This window comes from Dendronephthya gigantea, unplaced genomic scaffold (genome assembly GCF_004324835.1).
Source record: "Dendronephthya gigantea isolate DGI-Jeju-01 unplaced genomic scaffold, DenGig_1.0 000022F, whole genome shotgun sequence".
NCBI lineage: Eukaryota > Metazoa > Cnidaria > Anthozoa > Malacalcyonacea > Nephtheidae > Dendronephthya > Dendronephthya gigantea.
Window position 1 is genome coordinate 2,379,714 of NW_021163032.1, and position 22,048 is coordinate 2,401,761.

A 22,048-nucleotide genomic window follows, 5' to 3' on the forward strand; every position below is an offset into this window, starting at 1 on the left:
AAACTCTCTAATATCACCATTCAACCACTATATACCATACAGCAGACGTACGTTATACGGCTGCCAGCCGTGAATATGATTTCATGCTGCAAACTCTCTAATATCACCATACAACCACCATATACCATACAGCAGACGTACGTTATACAGCTGCCAGATGTGAATATGATTTCATGGTGCAAACTCTCTAATATCACTATTCAACCACCATATACCATGCAGCAGACGTACGTTATACGGCTGCCAGCCGTGAATATGATTTCATGCTGCAAACTCTCTAATATCACCATTTAACCACCATATACCATACAGCAGACGTACGTTATACGGCTGCCAGCCGTGAATATGATTTCATGCTGCAAACTTTCTAATATCAGCATTCATACACCATATACCATACAGCGGACGTACGTTATACGGCTGCCAGCCGTGAATATGATTTCATGGTTTAAACTCTCTAATATCACTATTCAACCACCATATACCATGCAGCAGACGTACGTTATACGGCTGCCAGCCGTGAATATGATTTCATGCTGCAAACTCTCTAATATCACCATTCAACCACCATATACCATACAGCAGACGTACGTTATACGGCTACCAGCCGTGAATTATTATTTCATGCTGCAAACTCTTTAATATCACCATTCATACTCCATATACCATACAGCGGACGTACGTTATACGGCTGCCAGCCGTGAATATGGTTTCATGGTGCAAATGCTCTAATATCACCATTCATAGACCATATACCATACAGCGGACGTACGTTATACGGCTGGCAGCCGTGAATATGGTTTCATGGTGCAAACTCTCTAATATCACCATTCAACCACCATATACCATACAGGAGACGTACGTTATACGGCTGCCAGCCGTGAATATGATTTCATGCTCTAAACTCTCTAATATCACCATTCAACCACCATATACCATACAGCCGACGTACGTTATACGGCTGCCAGCCGTGAATATTATTTCATGCTGCAAACTCTCTAATATCACCATTCAACCACTATATACCATACAGCAGACGTACGTTATACGGCTGCCAGCCGTGAATATGATTTCATGCTGCAAACTCTCTAATATCACCATACAACCACCATATACCATACAGCAGACGTACGTTATACGGCTGCCAGATTTGAATATGATTTCATGGTGCAAACTCTCTAATATCACTATTCAACCACCATATACCATGCAGCAGACGTACGTTATACGGCTGCCAGCCGTGAATATGATTTCATGCTGCAAACTCTCTAATATCACCATTCAACCACCATATACCATACAGCAGACGTACGTTATACGGCTGCCAGCCGTGAATATGATTTCATGCTGCAAACTTTCTAATATCAGCATTCATACACCATATACCATACAGCGGACGTACGTTATACGGCTGCCAGCCGTGAATATGATTTCATGCTGCAAACTATGTAATATCACCATTCATACACCATATACTATACAACGGACGTACGTTTAACGGCTGCCAGCCGTGAATATGATCATGGTGCAAACTCTCTAATAGCCATTCATACACCATATACCATACAGCGGACGTACGTTATACGGCTGCCAGCCGTGAATATGATTTCATGCTGCAAACTCTCTATTATCAGCATTCAACCACCATATACCATACAGCGGACGTGCGTTATACAGCTGCCAGCCGTGAATATGATTTCATGCTGCAAACTATGTAATATCAGCATTTATACACCATGTACCATACAGCATAGGTATATGTTATAGAGCTACATGCAGTGTTTTAAATGTTATAGTTATAATATTAATGGTGTTTTGTTATGGTTGCATTAAAGGCTTTTTCAAGAACAATATCGACAACAATATACCACCACTACACACCCAATGGTTTATTTATTACATATATTTTGCATAACAGAAAGGATAGGATTAAAGAAATATGACATAGGTGAACAATCTGAGGAAGATTGCACAGTCCACACTACAATTACTAAGAATGCCTGTGGATAAAAGTAAAATCATTAAAATACTTCTCAACATTTATTGACACATATATGTCAATAACATATATATATACATGCAAGTACCATAGCTTTTATTTTGCATATGCATGGTTCTTGCATGACGAAGTATGCTACAAGTATCTCTACTTCCATGATCAGTTCTATAGTGAACATTTCTGTTCTGATATCATCCTAAGCCTTTTTGTTTTCTCTGGGCTTTTTGATAAGGAGTTGTGCTATCAATTTCACTGATCCTCTCGTCTAATCCTTCATCCTCTATTTCAGAAAATATAATTTGCTCATGTATCTCATCATCATTACTTTCTTGTAAAAACCTTGTAGGCTGAGCAACCTTCTCCATTTCTGTGAGACCATCATGATGATGAATGACTACAGGAACAGAAGGCTTGAATTAGGCAACTTTTTTTACACATATCAGCAAATATCACTTAGATGGTACATATTTGATATAATTTGACCTACAGTTTCTGCAGTCCTTACCTATAAATCATTGCAAAGTTGCATAATTCATATAAACCATTGATATAAAGAAACCAAAATAAATATGTACCCCATACTAGTTATATCATCAAGCCAGATGCCTAACAAAATTGCCTTACTTTGAAAAATTAAAGAAAAATACCACAATAAAACTGTTAAAAACTGTTATAAGAGTAAACTATTTCCAATTGACTGACTCATAGCCCAAAGAAACATTATTAGAATCTTGTAATTGTAAAAGATGGCGTCGTTTATTCCAGAATTAAATTCATAACAAATAAAAATATTCGCATTTTCCAGCAGAATCTCATGTACTTCTAAAGTTCAGTATCTTACCACTTCATTCTTTAAAATTATAAACGTAATTTTTCGTTTAACTTCAGATTTAGGTAAAGAATTTCTGTAGAAACTATAATTGGCAGAACTCAGCGTACAAACAGACGTACGTTACACGGCTGACAGCCCGTCCGTTTGGGGTGTTTTTTACCGGCTAATAGCCGTATGGAAACAGACGAAACGGGTGGATAGTCGAGTTTTACGACGGTCATACCGGTCAGCGGACTTGTACTCTTCCGCTTCTTCTTGGCGGGAAACGCGACAAATATGGCGGACGTTGAAGAGCTGCGGAATTTTCTTTTAAGTATTCAAAATCTTCTCAGACACTGTAGTCAAGCGTATCTGAATAAAGATACAGTGGGTGCTGAATATTGCAAAAGCAAATTACAAAATTATGGCGCTATAATTGTTGCAATGGCTGTGGCAGTGTCAGAAGGTGAAAATGAAACGGCTCTTTCTGGCCAGACTGGCGTTTCACTTTCAGCGCTTCTTTCCGAATTGTTGTCTGCTATGGAAAATGAACAAGTAAAGTTATCTGAAGTAGTGGAACTATCAGTAGCAGAAAATCTAACTAATGTACCATCAACGTTGCCGAGCACAGGAGGAAGACCTGCTTTTGACATAAAGAAGGAACACGTTGAACAATTAAGAGATGCAGGTATGAACTGGAATGCCATCTCAAGATTTCTAGGGATATCAGAGAAAACATTGCAGAGAAGAAGAGCTGAGTTTGGGTTAACGTCAAATTTTTGCACTATAAGTGACAGTGATCTGGATAGACATGTTGTGGAAATCCTACAATTAACACCATATAGTGGTGAGTCTTATGTCAGGGGAGGTTTGAAAGGGCGACATATCCATGTTCAAAGAGAAAGGGTGAGAGAAAGTATTCACCGTGTTGATCCTATTGGGAGGAGCATACGAAGAAGATATGCCATTTGTCGCCGTGTGTATAGTGTAAAAGGTCCCAATCACCTATGGCACATAGACTCAAACCACAAGTTGATCTCCCAACGATTTGTCATTCACGGTTGCATAGATGGCTTTAGCCGATTAGTGATCTACTTACACTGCTGTTTAAACAATAAAGCTGACACTGTACTGCACTTGTTTCAAAGCGGAGTTGCGAAGTTTGGTTTACCATCCAGAGTAAGGGGCGATCAAGGTGTAGAAAATGTTGATGTGGCACGTTTTATGTTGGAAAATAGAGGCATAGAGAGAGGTAGTTTCATCGCTGGTAGAAGCGTACATAATCAGCGAATTGAAAGGCTCTGGGCTGAAGTTAATAGGGTTTTGTCAGCACTTTACAAAGACCTTTTCCAGTTTTTAGAGAATAATGAACTGCTAGATTCATTGAATGAAATCCATTTATATGCACTTCATTATGTGTACCTCCCACGCATCAATGCAGCATTAGCAGAGTTTCAAAGTCAGTGGAATCACCATGGAATAAGATCAGCTAACCACAAATCCCCATTGACACTCTGGTACACCAACATTCAAAATGGCCCAGAGGATCCAGTTGTGATCAGTGAAACCTCTTACGGAATTGATTACAGTGGCCCTTTGCCTGAAATAACCACTGATAATAACATTGTTGTGCCTCATTCTGATCTTGAACTCACAGAGGACCAAGTTTCTTATCTTCAAGAACATGTTGATCCTTTACAAGATGATGGTAACAATGGAATAGATCATTACCTTAAGATATTGAATATTTTAGGCAATTTCTGAAGGTTTACTAACTATTTCATCGTGACACATCACAAAGACACAATATTTTAGGAATTTCCATGTGTGTTTCTACCACTTAGGTTTAAGCAAAGAAAACCCTTTTCACACTCTCAGGAATTTTTTATTAATTGTATTATTTTAACCTATTTTCACATACATGTTATGAAAAATGTTTGCAAAAATGCCGAAAGGAAAATATCCTAAGATGTGTCTGAGGCACAATGTGTCCATTGTGTCCAAACTATGCATTTGAAATGGTTAGTCTAATTTACTGCATAATTGTAATTCATAAATATTTATGTGGAAAATATGGGGAAATTAAATAGGGTTGCACAAAGTATGTACCATAGTCAGTATATATATATATATATATATATATATATATTATATATATATATATATATATATATAATATATATATATATATAATATATAATAATATATATATAATTATGTATATGTAGATTGTATAAATTTTAATGTGCATTGATTAGGTTGTAAAAAATTTCAAGGAAATGTGGTTTAATAAATATTCATCTTAATTAATACGTCTTTTAATATATCCATGGTATTGGAAATCTAATGATATAATTACTCCATGAATTACCAGTTCAGTTCATTAATCAACAAAACCCCTAAAACAAAACCCCTAGAACATAACAGATATTTACAATTTGATTATCAAAACCACTATTACCTATCTATAACTCATACAATTTCGAATGACCAGGCGAACACGTTTGCTAATATTTTACTGAATTCTTCAGATAGTTCATTGTATGTTTGAAATGTAGATGGCAACTCAAGAAGAGGACCACAAGTATGTGCAACAATGCGGCGACTAATGCCAACTGCATCTGTGAAAGTCACGCAAATTTCATCAACAGTTATAATGTTGCAACCCGTCACAAACTGCAACAGACCTGATAGTTGGCTTTCACCCAAGGACTTAATATACCGTTTCAGGTGATCAAGACACTCTCGTTCAGCATTTGATGATGGTTCAGCTTTCAGCAGCTTTATGACACGCTTTGAGGTGGGCCTTTTCTCTTCATACAGCGTGCTCATGGTGTTGACATCCAAGAATTCTTGGAAGTCTTTTAATGGCTGTAAATAAGGACCCCATGCATCTGCAATGTACTTTGGTTTTTGTACAAGCTCTTGGTGAGCCAACTCTTCAAAGATTTTTTGCATGCTATTCTCTGCTGGCTGGCGATAGCATTTGTAACTGCTTAACAAATCAAGCAGGTCGTCATCGTCAACAGCAATCTCTCCTTTTAAAGATTTTTGCATTGTATCGTTTTCATCTGTTGACATGTAGGAGGAAAAGGAATCAAATAGAGTTTCCTTTGTTAGGACATCTTCTCCAAACAGGCATGTGATAAGAAATGCCTTAGACAGAAAAATGGGGAAATACTTATGACTCCGAAAACCGAATACTAGTACCCGAGCAATGCTAACCCACTGATCTTTTTGGTAGTCATGCCGGATAGAGGGCACCTTTTCAGACGCTCCAGTTGCCAGAGAAACTTGGAATTCCTTCCAAAATATACTAAGCACTTCACGCGTAACACCACTACCACGACCTGATTCTGGAGTGTTGTTATCTGCCACAATAACAAATGTGATATTGTAGTCCAGAATATCTGTAACCTTGAACTGCTCAATCACCTCTTTTAACAGGTTGCTTCGTGGTACAAAGATTTCTTTTGGATGCCTAAGTGCCGATTCCTCTACAAACAGGACTTGAGGCAAATCATCATCCGAAGCAACTAGGATTAAAAAATATACACAATTTATCATTAGAATCTCTAAAGTTGTCCAGTGTAAGGGTTTGTTTAAAGAGAAAAACATGACATTCCGTTCAATCCCACATGCATACTGTATATACAATGTAAAATGTTTTTCCATAAATTTTTGACCGCAAAGGTTGAACATAGCTAAGTTGAAAACACTTGTACGGCAAATATGATCTAAGAAAACTATTCATACACTGTAGTCATTTTTAGTCATGAATTCTTACGGAACATTTGATACATAAAATTGCCCTAAAATTATTTCAATTTCAAGCTATGCACATGTGTACCTGAGATGTCATCATTAAGGTTATCTATTGCAATTGATGATATAACTGGTTCTGGAACCGTTACATTAGGGTTTTGTGTGGCTAATGTGGTGGGAGGCGGTACAAATCCAGAATCTGGCAGATCTATGGGTGGCACTGATGTGGCAGGTGGTACAATTCCAGGGGCTGAATGTTGTTGTACAGGTGGTGTCAACACGTCAGGTGGTAGTACATTGTAAGGTCCTGGTTGGTGATCTGTTGATGGTGCTGTCGTGGTCCGTAACATCTGTTCTTCAAATGTTTCAACAGCTTTTAAAAATAACATAGGGAATGTGGTAACATACTTTGATTGTGTTAAACAATAAATGGCAGCCATGCATAGAGAGTCTTTGTAGGTACCATGCAATGCACAATAATGAGAAATGGCAATTACAAGCTACTTAACATAAGCAAATTCTCAACATGTGCAGTTGTCGACAGTTTAGGTTGCTGACAAATGTACATCAATCATATATTTCACTCAGAAAGTCAAACTAAACACTCTCACCAAGTGAATTGCTACATAATATTGCAATATTAACTCACCTTGGTTCAGTTCCTCATCTGTGACACTGAACAAATCAGTTGGCTCTATGGTTGGCTATAATATTTAATATATTAAATATTAATGTGCTGCATTTTTGATATGTCAATAATATGTCATTAATATAATGTGTAATAACAATCCTTAATGTATTTTGAGGTATACTATTTAAGTAATGTAAATGCCTCAGCTGAGACCCTCTGGGGCTCTGAAACTTTCCTTTGTAAAATGATAGCAGCAATATTAATATGCTAGCTACTTGCCTGTTGTGAAGTTTCGTTACGTTGAGGGATTAACTGCCTACTTGGGCGGACATAGACAGGCTTATTTTGGAATAGCCTTTGCAACATAGCACCGTCAATGCCATGTTGCCCAGGGGCCAAGGTTGGTGCAACCAATGATGTATGCACTGACATTAACAATTCAATGTCAACACCATCAGGGATTTTTCCATCAAAAGCTTCAATAATGGCAAGGTGGACTTGAACTGCATTCATTGCCTTGGTGAAGCGGCATCCTGAAATTACATGGCCCTTCTCCATCAAGGTTAGGCGACTTCCCTGACGTGGCACGATAGTATCATCAGGACCTGACAACAACACCAAGTCGCGCATGAATGGTCTTGTGTCTGTGACCTTTGGCCTCGACGAAACATTTCTCTGCCGCTGGCGTTGCGTTCTAAACGTTGATCGTTGTCCGCCAAACTGCCGTCTCGCTACAAATGTTCTTCGATAGTTTGGGGGTTGTGGCTGGGCAGCTGTCATAGCAGGCGTTTGTGAGGTTGTAGCTGTAGTTGGGCCATGTGTCCGTGTAGGTTGTGGCGGTGTCTCGATCACAGCTTGTTGCGTGTTATCATTTTGCCGCACAACAAACGACGGCGAACTGCTAGTGTTGCTTGGGATAGATTTCACGTTTTCATTGCGAAATATGCGTCGTGTTTCTGCCTCAACTTGCGGCGAAATAGCGTCTGCTAACTCACTTATGCGATCGAGAAGACGATTTACAGTCTGACGAGGATCCGCCATTTATGGAAATGAGTGATGGGTTAGGTTATTTTAACACAAAGTACCCCATAGAAATATATCGTGTCCGCTGACCGAAATGACCGTCGTAAAACTCGACTATCGTATATAAAATCTCGGCTGTCGCTAGAAAACTCGATTGTCGTTAATAATTTCGAATATCGTTCATAAAGCTCAATTATAGTTCATTTATCTCGATCACTTCGTATGTGTATTGACTATACAGTACTCGCTTATCATATACACAACTCGACTATCGCATACTATACTCGACCTACTTTTGTCCACTTTGGCTTCCCATACATTTAACCGCCTCCTCTCATATTTTGCATCGTCCAGTGTATTTCCTGCGTGTGGTGGCATGGCATCATAGCAAAGTGCATGGCATTGACGGCTAAATTGTGCTCTGTACTCTGGAACGCTAACTTCGCCGCTATCAATGATGTTAAGTCGTCAAAGGTTCTGTGTCAAAGGCATATTCTTCAACTGACAGTGTCGGCTGAATTGGTTGAAAATGAAGGTTGCGGTAGGGACAGCTGCCCCACTTGTCTTTTCCTGCAGGCGCAAGGGTAAATGTGAGGGGAAAATTTGAGGAAGTAACTAAACGTGAAGCAGTATTTGTTGAAAGTTTTGCTCGAAGAGTATATATAATTACAAATAAGTTCCCTTAAATTGACGTAAAACACTAGCAAATAAACTTTTAATACAGATTTTTAGCTTTAAAATATCTTTTTGGCTTAAAAACACGCTTTCCGATTCGGCCTTAACACACCCCCTAAATTTAACCACGCCTACTCAGGCGATCACTCGGGCTACAATTATCTCGTTGTAACATGGCATGTTCGTGACAGCCGCGCGAGAAACGATCCTAGGACGATTTCGATTGGTTCGAAGACTTCGTGCCGCCCACGCGTGATTTTTGTAAACTCGCGACGCAAAAGAAAAAACCGAGCCCATTTTACAACTCGGTCTACCTACGGTAGCCCGAGTAATAAAGTATTTCTCATGCGCGGATTTATCGGATTTAGCATTAATATTGGCTTTATCCAATCTCATGGGATTTGAAAGCCAACGGGTCTGATCAAGTTTTCAAGACTCACTCACATTCATTCACCTCATATAATGAAAGCAGGAATAAATATCAGCTCATAACCCCTATACCCGGCTCACTTAACGATCTTCCGCGGTCAGTGATAAGCTGTATGAATTGGTATTTTAAGTTTGGCATGCAAGTTAAGAGCCCCCAAAAGCTATGAAATGTGACGCCCGCAAAATTCCATGGTCAATAAGGTGGCCAATAAGTTCAAGAATATTTTATCTAAATCTGTGTTATTTAAAACATGCACAAAAATGTGCGTATACAATCTCTTGGAATTTGTCAAACTTCGACAATGCCAATGTCGATAATTTAATATTCATTTGGGACAAGTCACGTGATTATTGCTCAAGGAGTGATGATCTGCACCTTGTTCCGCCGTCTGTAGCTTCGGTAAGGTCTGCAACAATAATCAGTAACCCCCTAATGCACCAAGTGAAATGTTAGCTACCTTTCTGTTATAAATATAATTGTTCAACTCTGAAAGTATTCTTTACATCAAGTAAATAATTAGGCTAAGTGTAAGAATTGGTATATTATTTATTATCTCATCTTTATCCAGCGATATTACATAGATTAACAGATTAACTGCATGAGTAAGTTTACAAATTTATCAAGGCGATAAATTTATTATAAGTTGAGGAGCACTTACATTCCAAAGTCAATTAAGGTGGCCAAAAATTTTTAATGCTATAAAAAATTTTGTCAATGCTCTTCGAATTCGAATTCCTATCTATAAATCCGCTCTATTTGAAAAACAAATAACACAAGAATATATAAGTATGTACAATCTCCTAAAATGCGTACTAAACTTTGACCTGCCAAGGAATCCGTCCATCAAAAAAGGCCACAAAAGATCCCAGCTGACGACTGAGCAACGAGATTAAAGCTATTAAGATAGTGACAATGACGAAGACGTTAAGTTCTTGTCAACAGTACAAGGGTCTTTGATTCAGTGCAAATTGAGTGATTACAGCTTTAATTTTCGATGTGTGCCCTGACATCACAAGGCTCACGTATCAGGTCAGGACCTAATTGCATGTAATGCGCATGAAGCTATAGAGTACAGCACAAGACCCAGCACTGGCTTCTAAAATCCTGCCCGGCCGATACTAAATCGGGAATTTTAATCGAACATAATAGCCCCGTTTACATTACACTCAATATATTGGCACGGCACGGCTAAAATTGGTACTCGTGCCCAATTTCACTAGTGTTCAGGCTACCAAAACAAAGGCTGGGCGCGGATGAAATGGGCACGGGTATACCCATTTTAGCCGTGCCGTGCCAATAAATCGAGCTAGTGTAGTGGAAACGGGGCTAATATCTCAAGCAAATTTTTTTCTTACTCCCCGACACAGCTAACCCAAGCCAAATATAAATGCCTAATATAAATACATAAGAGATGCCTGCGGAGAAGGCTATACTATTAGGTCGGCGTTAGATCATATCGAACTAACGTACATGACGTCATAAATTTTGCAATAACGGAAGTATAATAACAGAAGTCTTACATGAAGTCTGTACAGAGCTGATTCATAAAAATGATAAAATAGCGATAAACTAGGTTACCTAAAGGCAGTAGTGCTGCCTATACTCTTATAGAAATAGCATGCGCAAAATGCTTGCTTGTTAAAAATTCATACCATGGTTACGCAAATTATAGTCAAATGTTATACGACACTTCAAATTACAATAGATCAAAGGTCAAATTCCAAATGCGCGAGGTATTTGTGAAACTAAAACCCTGAGGCTTTAGCCCCTTAAATAAAACAATCAAAGAACTAACTTAAAAGTTAGTTAGTTACTATTACACGTGCTGTGTTTCCACTTGCAATTGAGTGTGGGACTTTAACATAAAAAACTTCAATCATCGTTAGTTGTAATGACGTGTAAAATAGAAATGCCTGGTTTCTGTCAAGAAAGCACAATTTACAGCTTGCCTTATGGTCTAGCAAAGAAAACGTAAATATTCACATCTCCTAGAGTCTATAACTTTCATTTACACTTGCAGTTCGCTCGAATAGCGCAATTTATGAAATCATTGAAATGTAAGGATTTTTTTATTATTTGACTGCAGTCAGGACTGGAGGATGTTTTTATCATCGGCCTGTCTCTATCGCCAAGCAACGTTCCTGTTTGCTGAAACGGAAATTACGAATCACATTTTTAAAAAAAACAACTTTAGCATAAGAGCCAAGGTGTCAAAGTTTAAACATCCAGAAGTGTCTGAAGCTAAATCTACCAACAGTGAGCTCATTGATTGATTCCAAATTCGAAAGTAAATCATCTGTCACCAGGTTACAGGTAGGTGAGAAATTCAGTTAAGATATATATAGTACATAAGGTATATATATTTAATATATTGCTATTGTCGGATATAAGCACATAAGCAAATTTTTGAAATACAAATTGGAGTCGTGGATCGTGATGAACCTTATGCGGCATAAACTAATTTCAGATTTGGGCAACAAGAAACATACACTAGCATAAATAGAAGAGGGCCATACAAGAATGAGTATAATTGTAAAGTTTAGTTGTGAACTTCCGTGAAACGCGATAGAATATAGCTATATATGCGAAGTTCGCAAACTTTGTATATTTTTGTATTGCGCGAGAAACTGATTTCTCCATAAATTAGTTACACACTTCCAGAATCCAGCTGTAATAAAAAAGTGTATCGCAAAATTTGCTAAGCTCGCATGACTACATTTTCTGTACTCTACAACATTTCGCAGCCAAACTTGGCAATTTTTTTATGCTCTTCCGAAAATTACCTTTTTATCGCCTGTGTATAGTCAGTATAGACACTGAAAAATCGATTTGTAGTGCATAAATATGGCCATACATTTCGCTTAAAAACATACCGTACACAAATTTCATATCATTTAGTTGCATGGTAACAGAAAATGCAAAAGCGCATGTTTCGAACGTCGAACTTTTCCTGTGTTGAACCTAATGCTAATGAGCTTAGGCTCTGTTCAAGTTCACTAGTATTTGATTCGGCACATGAATAGTTCAACCGCATGACCATTTAGGATCGAGTAAAAGCTGGTATTTAATCGATTGACTTTTTTGTTATTTTATAGTATTTTTACGAAAAAATTCAACATGGGTTATTTCACCTTCATTACCGTTCTCGCGTTTCTGATGTTGATCCCGGATTCTGCAGATTCTTCGTGTAATTATCCATCAACAAGCCGCACTGGTAAGCATGTGCTGATAATTACAGTCTAGGTTTCGCGATTGTTATTATTTGTATTTTTTGTTTCACAGAGAGTTGCGTATTTACCGTTTGTTCAGTATATTAAGAAGAGTTTACGATTTGCGACGCGGTTAACTAGACGTCGCAAGTCAGATATTTGTATTGAAATAAGCTGCGGCAACTGATAGTGATAGATTATGAAATATTACCAGAAACGCGCTAAAAACCCGGAAAAGTTGTAAAAATCCCTCATTTCAAATCGTCCTAAAAACGTAAACGCGGTGTCGATCTAAAGGACTGTTGAAACGATTTACCTTTACTGCAATCAATCTGACCAAAAAAAACGTTTGGCTTTCCAGGAACATACAGCGACTATTATGTTGGTGAAATGAGCCTGGATGATGCAAAGAATAAAGGAAGAAAAAAACGTAATGCTATCTTCCCATGGAAATACAGCCACAGTATGATTCTATTTCGTGGCATGGTTTTCGAATGGGGCATCAACGAAAGTTACTACATGAAACGTAGTCCAAGTTCCTGTCAGATCACCTGGCGCAACAGCCGAGAAAGCTGGAGCAAGTGCACACTGAGCGACGCGATTAACTGGACCAGAAGATACGGAAGATCAAATACTTATAATTTTCTATTAGACAACTGCCATATGTTTGTTAATAGACTGGCCAGATACCTGTATAAGGACTGCGGACGTTGATTAAACCAAATGCAAACTTTTTGATGAAAAATTACTTCCCTGATTAATAAATCGATACTTCCATTTATGCGTAATTATATATTGATTGAAATAGTTTGATTACAATGAAAACTACAATGGTATACTAGAAATTAAAATAGATAAAACCTGCATTGAATTCATACTGTGATATGTTTTTTTAGTAGCTTTATGTACCTTTAACGATATACATGAACAACATAGCTACATGAAAAATAGGGAGCTATTTAATAAAAATAAAGTCCCGTTTACACGATCAGTTTTGGCAAGGCACGCTTAATTTTTAATATAGCGAAAAGAAATTGGCACCATACTGAGCCTGTTTGTACGTCATTTTGTAAGCCTTCGTGCTACAAAATTTTGGAAAACACCCAATAAAACATTTTTGGCACCCATATTCCATAACCATATATAATACGCTGTTGCTAAAAAAGTCAGCAAAGTAAAAACTGGGTTCTGAAATCCTGCCCGGCCGATACTAAATCTGGAATTTTCCTCGAACAAAATTCCAATTATAAATAGCACAATTTCAATGTAAGATAATGGTGGGATATTACTGAAAGAATTTTTTTATTCATGATGAGATATCTTGCCTGTCAAAAACGCATTTTCAAAGCGATATTCTAAACGAAGCCACGTCTATTTTTTCCTCTTATTCAGTATATCGCTGCAAAGTACCCACCTCTGAAATTTGGAGTTGAACAAAGGGTAAGGGTATGGATTTCTGATTTCAGATTTGATATAATTTTCATTACAATACACGGTTGTTAATTCCAAACCTCCGGAAGGAATTAGCATCGACTAGCCAGACTCGTCGCGCCAACTCGGTGATATTACTGCATAAATTGGCCCAATATTTTTCCCACAAATACTTTTTAAAAAATTACAATTGATGAAACACGTGCTGTGTTTCCACTTCCAATTGAGTGTGGGACTTTCATATAAAAAACTTCAATCATCGTTGACTGTCATGACGTGTAAAACAAAAATGCCTGGTTTCTATCAACAGCTATAGAGCACGATTTACAGCTGCTTGTAATTGTCCATTGCACATATCAGGTATCTTAGTCCAAAAGCTATGGTTTAGGAAAGAAAACGTAAATATTCACATCTCCTAGATATTAAAACTTTAACTTACACTTGCAGTTCGCTGGAATAGCGCAATTTATGAAATCATTGAAATGTAAGGATTTTTTGATAATTTGAATACAGTCAGAACTGGAGGATGTTGTTATTATCGGCCTGTCTCTATCGCCAAGCAACGTCCCTGTTTGCTGAAACGGATATTACGAATCACATTTTAAAAAAAAGAAAAACTTTAGCACAAAAGCCAAGGTGTCAAAGTTTAATTAAGCCTCCAGAAGTGTCTGAAGCTAAATCTACCAACAGTAAATTCATTGATCGCCTGTCTCAGACGTCGAACTTTTCCTGTGCTGCATGAACCTAATGCTAATGAGTAATGATCTGAAGCTCTATTTAAGTTTATTTGCATTTGATTGGGCACATGAATAGTTCAATGTCTAAAACGGGCTTAATTTACCAAATTTTCGATGTAACTACGACTGATTAATTATAGGCATACTGTGGAAATCGATTCTATTCAGTCTACACTGATTATAGGTTAATCACGCGCATTTTCGCATGACAATTTAGGATCGAGTGAAAGCTGGTATTAAATCGATTGACTTTTTTGTCATTTTATAGTATTTTTACGAAAAAAAAATCATCATGGGTTATTTAACCTTCATTACTGTTCTCGCTTTTCTGATATTGATCCCGGATTCTGCAGATTCTTCGTGTCAATTATCAATCAACAAGCCGCACTGGTAAGCATGTGCTGATGATTACAGTATAGGTTTCACGATTGTTATTATTTGTATTTTTTGTGTCACGGAGAGTTGCGTATTTACCGTTAGTTCAGTATATTAACAAAGAGTTTACGATTTGCGACGCGGTTAACTCGACGTCGCAAGTCAGATATTTTGGTTGAAATAAGCTACGGCAAATAGCTTATGCCATTTGCCAGACTTTGAAATATTATCAAAAACTTTCCAAAAACCTGGGAAAGTCGTGAAAATAACTCATTTGAAATCCTCCTAAAAACGTAAACGCGGTGTCGATATATATAAAGGACTGTTGAAACGATTTTCTTTACTCCAATCAGTCTTACAAAAAAAAAACGTTCGGCTTTCCAGGAACATCCAGCGACTATTATGTTGGTGAAATGAGCCTGGCTGATGCAAAGAAAGGAAGGAAAAAACGTGGTGTCATCGACCCATATACATTCAGTCATAGTATGATTCTATTTCGTGGCATGGTTTTCGAATGGGGCATCGGCAAAAGTTACCACATGTCACGTAGTCCAAGCTCCTGTCAGATCACCTGGCGCAACAGCCGAGAAAGCTGGAGCAAGTGCACACTGGACGACGCGATTAACTGGACCAGAAGATACGGAAGATCAAATACTTATAATATTCTATCAAACAACTGCCATATGTTTGTTAACAGACTGGCCAGATACCTGTATAAGGACTGCGGACGTTGATTAAACCAAATTCAAACTTTTTGATGAAAAACTTAATGACTTTTTCCATTTATACGTGATTATATATTGATTGAAATAGTTTTATTACAATGAAAACTACAATGGTATTCTGAAAAATCAGAAAAAATAAAACCTGCATTGAATTCATACTGTGATATGTTTTTTTCCATATATATATAGTAGCTTTATATACTTTTAATGATATACATGAACAACATAACTACATAAAAATAGGGAGCTTTAAGGCCCACACAGACCGGACGCGATTTGGCAACGCGGCGCGGCGCGATTTTTCAAAGTTTTTGATTTTCCAAAAGCAAATAAATTTTAACCTATCATAATATTCGTGTTGATAATTTGGCGATGATACATTTTGACTGCCCTGGCGTCACTAGATTCCAAATTTTGCTCCAGAAATTAATTTATGTCCTTCTCAAAAACTGAAAATTCGCGTCGCGTTGCCGCATCGCGTCCGGTGTGTGTCGACCTTAATTTTAAAGTCCCGTTTACGCGACCAGTTTTGGTACGGCACGCTTAATTTTTGGTAAAGCGAAAAGAAATTGGCACCATACTGAGCCTGTTTATACGTCATTTTGTAAGCCTTCGTGCTACAAAATTTTGGAAAACACCCAATAAAACATTTTTGGCACCCATATTCCATAACCATATACAGTATAATACGCTCCTGCTATATAAGTCAAATTAACAAAGCAGAGATGCATCAATTGACACAAATCAATTATCATTCATGGTTTAGTTGACAAAACAAAGGAAACACATGCCCGCAAGGCATTAATCTCGCATTGCTTGTGCCGAGGGCTATTTGGTTAATGTTATTTATTAGTCAGCGATCAATATACTATATACTGAGACTTGGTCCGACCAGCAAGGGGACCCGCAAGCTACGCCGGGGGGTTGTGAACTACAGGACTTGGATGGAAAACGGGGAAACGCTACCGAAATTAAGACCTCGCTTTTGCTCGCAACAAGAAGTAATAAAAACAACTTGTTATATCATCTAGTAATCATGTCACATAGCCGTCCTAGAAAGAATTATCCTTCGAACTAAAGATAATTCTATTCGTGTTTTCATGTATATAGTTCGCTTGAATAGCGATTGAAAATGATTAAACTATGCAGCTCTTTTTCAGTTTTCATGTATATGGTTAGTATATATGTGGGCGTTGGTACTGTAAATTGACTGTATAATTTGCGGGAATTTCCGCTGAGCAAAGTGTTTGACATATGACCGGAAAAGTTGGCGATGGTCGAGATGTCACAGACATTTTGCAATTCCTACCTCATGGATACATGCCTGGAGGAAATATAACAACTCAAGCTTGCGTACTTGTAACAAAAACGATTTTTTTTCCAGGAACGTTTAGCGATTATTATGTTGGTGAAATGACCCTGAATGACACACTGAAAGGAAGGAAAAAACGTCGGGTTATATATCCATGGAAAACCGGTCACAGCATAATTTTATTTCGTGGCATGGTTTTCGAATGGGGCATCAACAAAAGTTACTACATGTCACGTAGGCCAAGTTCCTGTCAGATCACCTGGCGACGAAGACGAACAAGCTATAGCAAGTGCACAGAGCGACGCGAAGATCTGGACGAGAAGATACGGAAGAGTAAATACTTATAATATTCTAACAAACAACGCCCATATGTTTGTTAATAGACTGGCCAGCTGCCTGTATTCTGACTGTGGACGTTGAATAGAACCAATTTCTTAGGGCCTGTTTATATGATCCCGTCTAGCCGGGACGGGATGTTTTCATCCCGCTTAGCCGGGAAACTTGCCTAGGCGGGATGGCGTGTTTAAGGCGATTCTCCATTACGTCCGCTTTGCCTGCGCGGGCGAAGCGCGCTTTGTTTTTCAGACCCGTCACGGTCGCATGGACAGAATTTCAAAGGCCGCTTCGCCCGCGCCGGTGAAGCGAACGGTAATGGAGAATCGCCTTTATATGCAGTTCATTTTACAGTGCAGGTTCCTTCGACGGGATGTTTTATTGTAGAAAACGAATATGCCAATATATACACATGCTCTTAATGTATGTTAATCGCGAATCATCCCAGCCAAGCGGGATGGAGTGTTCATATGGCAAAAAAATCACACTGCACTTATCCTTAACACTACTCTGAGGCGCGCATAGGCAAGCGGGGTGTGGATGAAAGAAAATCAAATTCGTGCCACAGACATTCATTTTTCTGGGTTTATAAGAAGAATAAACCTTTACTGTGGGCATGATAATATCACGTTAGTTAGCGTTCCAGGTATTTATAATCACGTGACATTGACCCAAACAAGACAAAATATGGAGATCAGTGGAGGTCATTGGCTGGCATCGAGCGCTACATTCTGCTCTGTACTCTGCAACGCTAATTTCGCCGCTATCCGTGACGCCAAGTCGTCAAGGTTCTGTGTCAAAGGCATATTGTTCAAGGTCAAGGTCGGCTAAACTGGTAGAACGTTCCGGCAGGGACTCACACTTCCTGTAGGGGCAAGGGAAAATGTGAAGGGGAAATTCGAGGAAGTATCCAAACGTGAAGCAGTAGTTGTTGAAAGTTTTGCTCAGAGAGTATATATAATTACAAATAAGTTCCCTTAAATCGACGTAAAACACTAGCAAATAAACTTTTGATACAGATTTTAAGCTTTAAAATATCTTTTTGAGCGACTTAAAAACACGCTTTCCGATTCGGCCTTGACACACTCCCTAAATTTAATAAAGCATTTCTCATGCGCGGATTTATCGGCGATCAGCATTAAAATTGGCTTTATCCAATCTCATCGGATTTGAAAGCCAACGGGTCTAATCAAGTTTTCAAGACTCACTCCCATTCATTCACCTCATATAATGAAAGCAGGAATAAATATCAGCTCACAAACCCTATACCCGGCTCACTTAACGACCTTCCGCGAAAGTGATAAGCTGTATGAATTGGTATTTTAAGTTTGGCATGCATGTTAAGAGCCCCCAAAGGCTATGAAATTCGACGCCCGCAAAATTCCATGGTCAATAAGGTGGCCAATAAGTTCAAGAATGTTTTATCTAAATCCGCGTTATTTAAAACATGCACAAAAATATACGTATACAATCTCTTGGAATTTGTTAAACTTCGGCAATGCCAATGACGATCATATTCATTGGGCGACAAGTCACGTGATTATCTGCAAGCAGGAAAATACGAAATTATAAAGTTCCACATGTTTACCTTGTTTCGTCGTCTGTAGCTTCGATGAGGTCTGCAACGATAATCAGTAACCGCCTAATGCACCAAATGCAACTGGAGTGTTTGCTACCTTTTTGTTATAAATATAATTGTTCAACTCTGAAAGTATTCTTTACATCAAGTAAATAATTAGGCTAAGTGTAATTTTCCTATGGCTGCGCATATGTAATTTAGCGATATTACTGCATGGCTAACAGATAAACTGCATGAGTAAGTTTACAAAATTTATCACGGCCTTAAATTTATAATAAGTTGAGGAGCACTTACATTCCAAAGTCAATTAAGGTTTTCGTGAACTTTGCCCACAATCGCGTTCAGGGAAGCTCGTTCCTAATTCAAAGGACTGTATCTAAGTATTTTCGTTTATTTACGTTTAATTCTCTATCTGTTTACATTCAATTTTCGGTTCTGATCACCAATCTATTCACGATCAGTTCACAATCTATTGAAAATCTCCTCACCATCTCTCGCTCGCACAATTTAGCTCTCTATATTTGTAATAACTGGCGACTCCCTTTTGGCACATACAATTTGAAGTTTCCGTTCTCTTTCGCCCACAAGGGAGCATTTCTGCGTTATCTTGTTGGATCCATCGTCCGTTCCAACATAATGTTGGCAAAAATAATATTTTACTTAACAAACAGATCTAACATAACATTCTACTTGGCAATAACAACTTTTGCGCAACTTTTGTGACAAAGGTGGCCAAAAATTTTCAAAGCTATAAACAATTATGTTAATGCTCTTGGAATTCTTATCTCTAAATCCGCTCTGTTTGAAAAACAAATAACACGAGAGTGCATAAGTATGTACAATCTCCTAAAATGCGTACTAAACTTTGACCTTGCCAAGGAATTACCAAGCTTATACCAAAAACGGCCACAAGACCCACAAAAGATTCAAGCTGACAAGCTGATGACTGAACAACGAGATCAAAGCTATTAAGATAGTGAGAATGACGAAGACGTTAAGTTCTTGTCAATAGTACAAGGGTCTTGTTATTCAGTGCAAATTCAGTGATTGCTGCGGAGCGAGCGAGCCTGAAGCGAGCGAGCGCAGCAGCAGTCTAATTGGCGCAGTAGGCAGTGAAATACAAATTTTTAGGGTTGCGTTGCATTGTGGTTGTGCGCAGTGACGCAGTTGTATCAGGCCTGCTTGTATGCGCAGTTGTGCACAAATTAATCTAACGTTTCAGTGATATGGATTAAATACCAATATGGATTAAAAGTCAAACGTCCAAGTCTGGAAGAGGACCAGATTTAACATACATTCTGTTCTTCATTCACCTTTGTTTTCATTTATTATAAAATTGACAGTTGCTTGTCGTTTTGCCTGTTTTCTACTGTAATTTGTTTTGATTCACAATATAAATATCCGTGCATTGATGTCAAGATTTTTCGTTTAGCATATACAGTATTGACTATCAAATCGTATTTTAAGTATATTGTCGATTGTTTTGCCTGTTTGGACTTATATTTCGACTCAGTGTTGATAATCCAAGTTTACTTCTTCATCTTTGTCATTGCGCCTCGTGTTTCATCGTCATAGTGTGCCTGGGCAGTCTGCCGTATTCGAATTTCATTTTTTGAACTATTAAACTGTTCGTTTCTCGGTTTCATTTGCACTACGGTACTGCGCTTAATTCAGTGTGAGCCCTGTGAGGCTTACTAGGGGTAAAAAGCTCAGTAAAACCTGCAATTTAGTGTTTAAAATTAAAAGTCCAAGTGTTATGTTTTACATATCTGTCATTGCGGCTCGTGTTTCGTTGTCGCTTGCCGCATGTAAATACAGTAGATGAGTAGCAATTCTTTGAAGGAACTGATTATATCTTCGATTTCATTTGCACCTCTGCGCTTGATAGTATTTCCTATTTTATCTTATTGTTAGACCACAATTTAGTTTAATACTCCAAGTTTATTTTTACATCTTTGTCATTGAGCCTCGTGTTTAATTCATCGTCATAGTGGGTCTGGGCAATCTGCCATATACGAAAATACAGCAAACGAGTATAGCAATTCTTTGAACTATTTAAGGCAAGACGACGATGCCGAAGGGTCGCCGAACACATCAAAGGTGGATTACATTCTTATTTTGTTAACTTTAGAGTTTAGTTCAGGCCCTGTTACACGATGCAATTTTTTTGCAACTTGCAATACAACCCTACTCTTGAGAAATGTAAAATGCCAAAGTACGTGTTTTGCGTTGATATTTTTCCAATCCATATGGCATATCTCCATTGACTTCACTGATTTCAAGCAGAATTCCAAGTTGCAAGAAAAATTTCACCTTAACACACCCTTTGTTAAATTAGTTGCGACGCATATTTCACAAATTTCAAAGCTTTTGTAATAAAATTTAACAATTGTACAGTTTTGCCAATCCTGTTCTTATATGATATTTGGTTCAATTTGTTTTTAATGCCCGCAGCTATCCCTACCTTGCAGGTAACCTAGTTATAGCTTTAATTTTCGTTGTGTGCCCTAACATCGCAAGGCTCACGTATCAGGTCAGGACCTCATTGTGATGCATGTAGCTATAGCCTATAGCCTATGGGTACAGCACTATAGACTCAGCACTGGGGTCTGAAATCCTGCCCGGCCGATACTAAATCGGGAGTTTTTCTGGAACATAATTCCAATTATAAATGGTACAATTTCAGTGTAAGACAATGGTGGGAAATCACTGAAAGAATTTTTTAGTTCATGCGATATCTTGCCTGTCAAAGACGCATTTTCAAAGCAATTAGTTATGTCGCTGCAAAGTGCCCACCTCTGAAATTTGGAGTTGAACAAAGGATATCAATTTCTGATTTCAGATTTGATATGATTTTATTACAATACGCGGTTGTTAATTCCAAATCTCCGGGAGGAATTAGCATCGACTAGCCATGCAGACTCGTCGCGCCAACTCGGTGATATCACTGCATGAATTAGTCTTTCCAGTAGACGCAATGCGTGCCCAACATTTGAGGCATCAATATTTTTCC

At 38.2% G+C, this 22,048-nt stretch overlaps 2 protein-coding genes and 2 long non-coding RNA genes across 4 annotated transcripts; 2 read left to right on the plus strand and 2 right to left on the minus strand.

Annotated features, from left to right (window-relative positions):
* Window positions 1-1,793: 1,793 nt before the first annotated feature.
* LOC114522321 lies at window positions 1,794-2,994 on the minus strand. Its single transcript, XR_003686894.1, has 3 exons — window positions 2,841-2,994; window positions 2,088-2,393; window positions 1,794-2,000 (listed from the first exon to the last, which is right to left on the minus strand). It is a non-coding gene; the product is annotated as an uncharacterized LOC114522321 (long non-coding RNA).
* Window positions 2,995-3,082: 88 nt separating this feature from the next.
* On the plus strand, window positions 3,083-4,910 carry LOC114522227. The gene has a single exon (XM_028542867.1). It carries the CDS (start codon window positions 3,108-3,110, stop codon window positions 4,572-4,574), a length of 1,467 nt encoding a protein of 488 aa, XP_028398668.1. The 5' UTR covers window positions 3,083-3,107; the 3' UTR covers window positions 4,575-4,910.
* Window positions 4,911-5,064: 154 nt separating this feature from the next.
* LOC114522251 lies at window positions 5,065-8,447 on the minus strand. Its single transcript, XM_028542898.1, has 4 exons — window positions 7,486-8,447; window positions 7,225-7,279; window positions 6,661-6,948; window positions 5,065-6,346 (listed from the first exon to the last, which is right to left on the minus strand). The coding sequence occupies exons 1-4, from the start codon at window positions 8,245-8,247 to the stop codon at window positions 5,283-5,285; spliced, it is 2,169 nt and encodes a 722-aa protein (XP_028398699.1). The 5' UTR covers window positions 8,248-8,447; the 3' UTR covers window positions 5,065-5,282.
* A 3,110-nt stretch (window positions 8,448-11,557) lies between these two features.
* On the plus strand, window positions 11,558-12,965 carry LOC114522344. Its single transcript, XR_003686897.1, has 3 exons — window positions 11,558-11,647; window positions 12,430-12,548; window positions 12,905-12,965. It is a non-coding gene; the product is annotated as an uncharacterized LOC114522344 (long non-coding RNA).
* Window positions 12,966-22,048: the final 9,083 nt, after the last annotated feature.

What these genes read in the sequence shown, in the direction of transcription:
- LOC114522227 (XM_028542867.1), top strand. Translation starts at nt 3,108, where the DNA reads ATGGCGGACGTTGAAGAGCTGCGGAATTTTCTTTTAAGTATTCAAAAT.
- LOC114522251 (XM_028542898.1), bottom strand. Translation starts at nt 8,247, where the DNA reads ATGGCGGATCCTCGTCAGACTGTAAATCGTCTTCTCGATCGCATAAGT. An exon ending in AGATGAGGAACTGAACCAAG is followed by an intron (nt 6,949 to 7,224) that starts GTGAGTTAATAT and finishes TATTTTTAAAAG; the next exon opens with CTGTTGAAACATTTGAAGAA. An exon ending in CCTTAATGATGACATCTCAG is followed by an intron (nt 6,347 to 6,660) that starts GTACACATGTGC and finishes TTTTAATCCTAG; the next exon opens with TTGCTTCGGATGATGATTTG.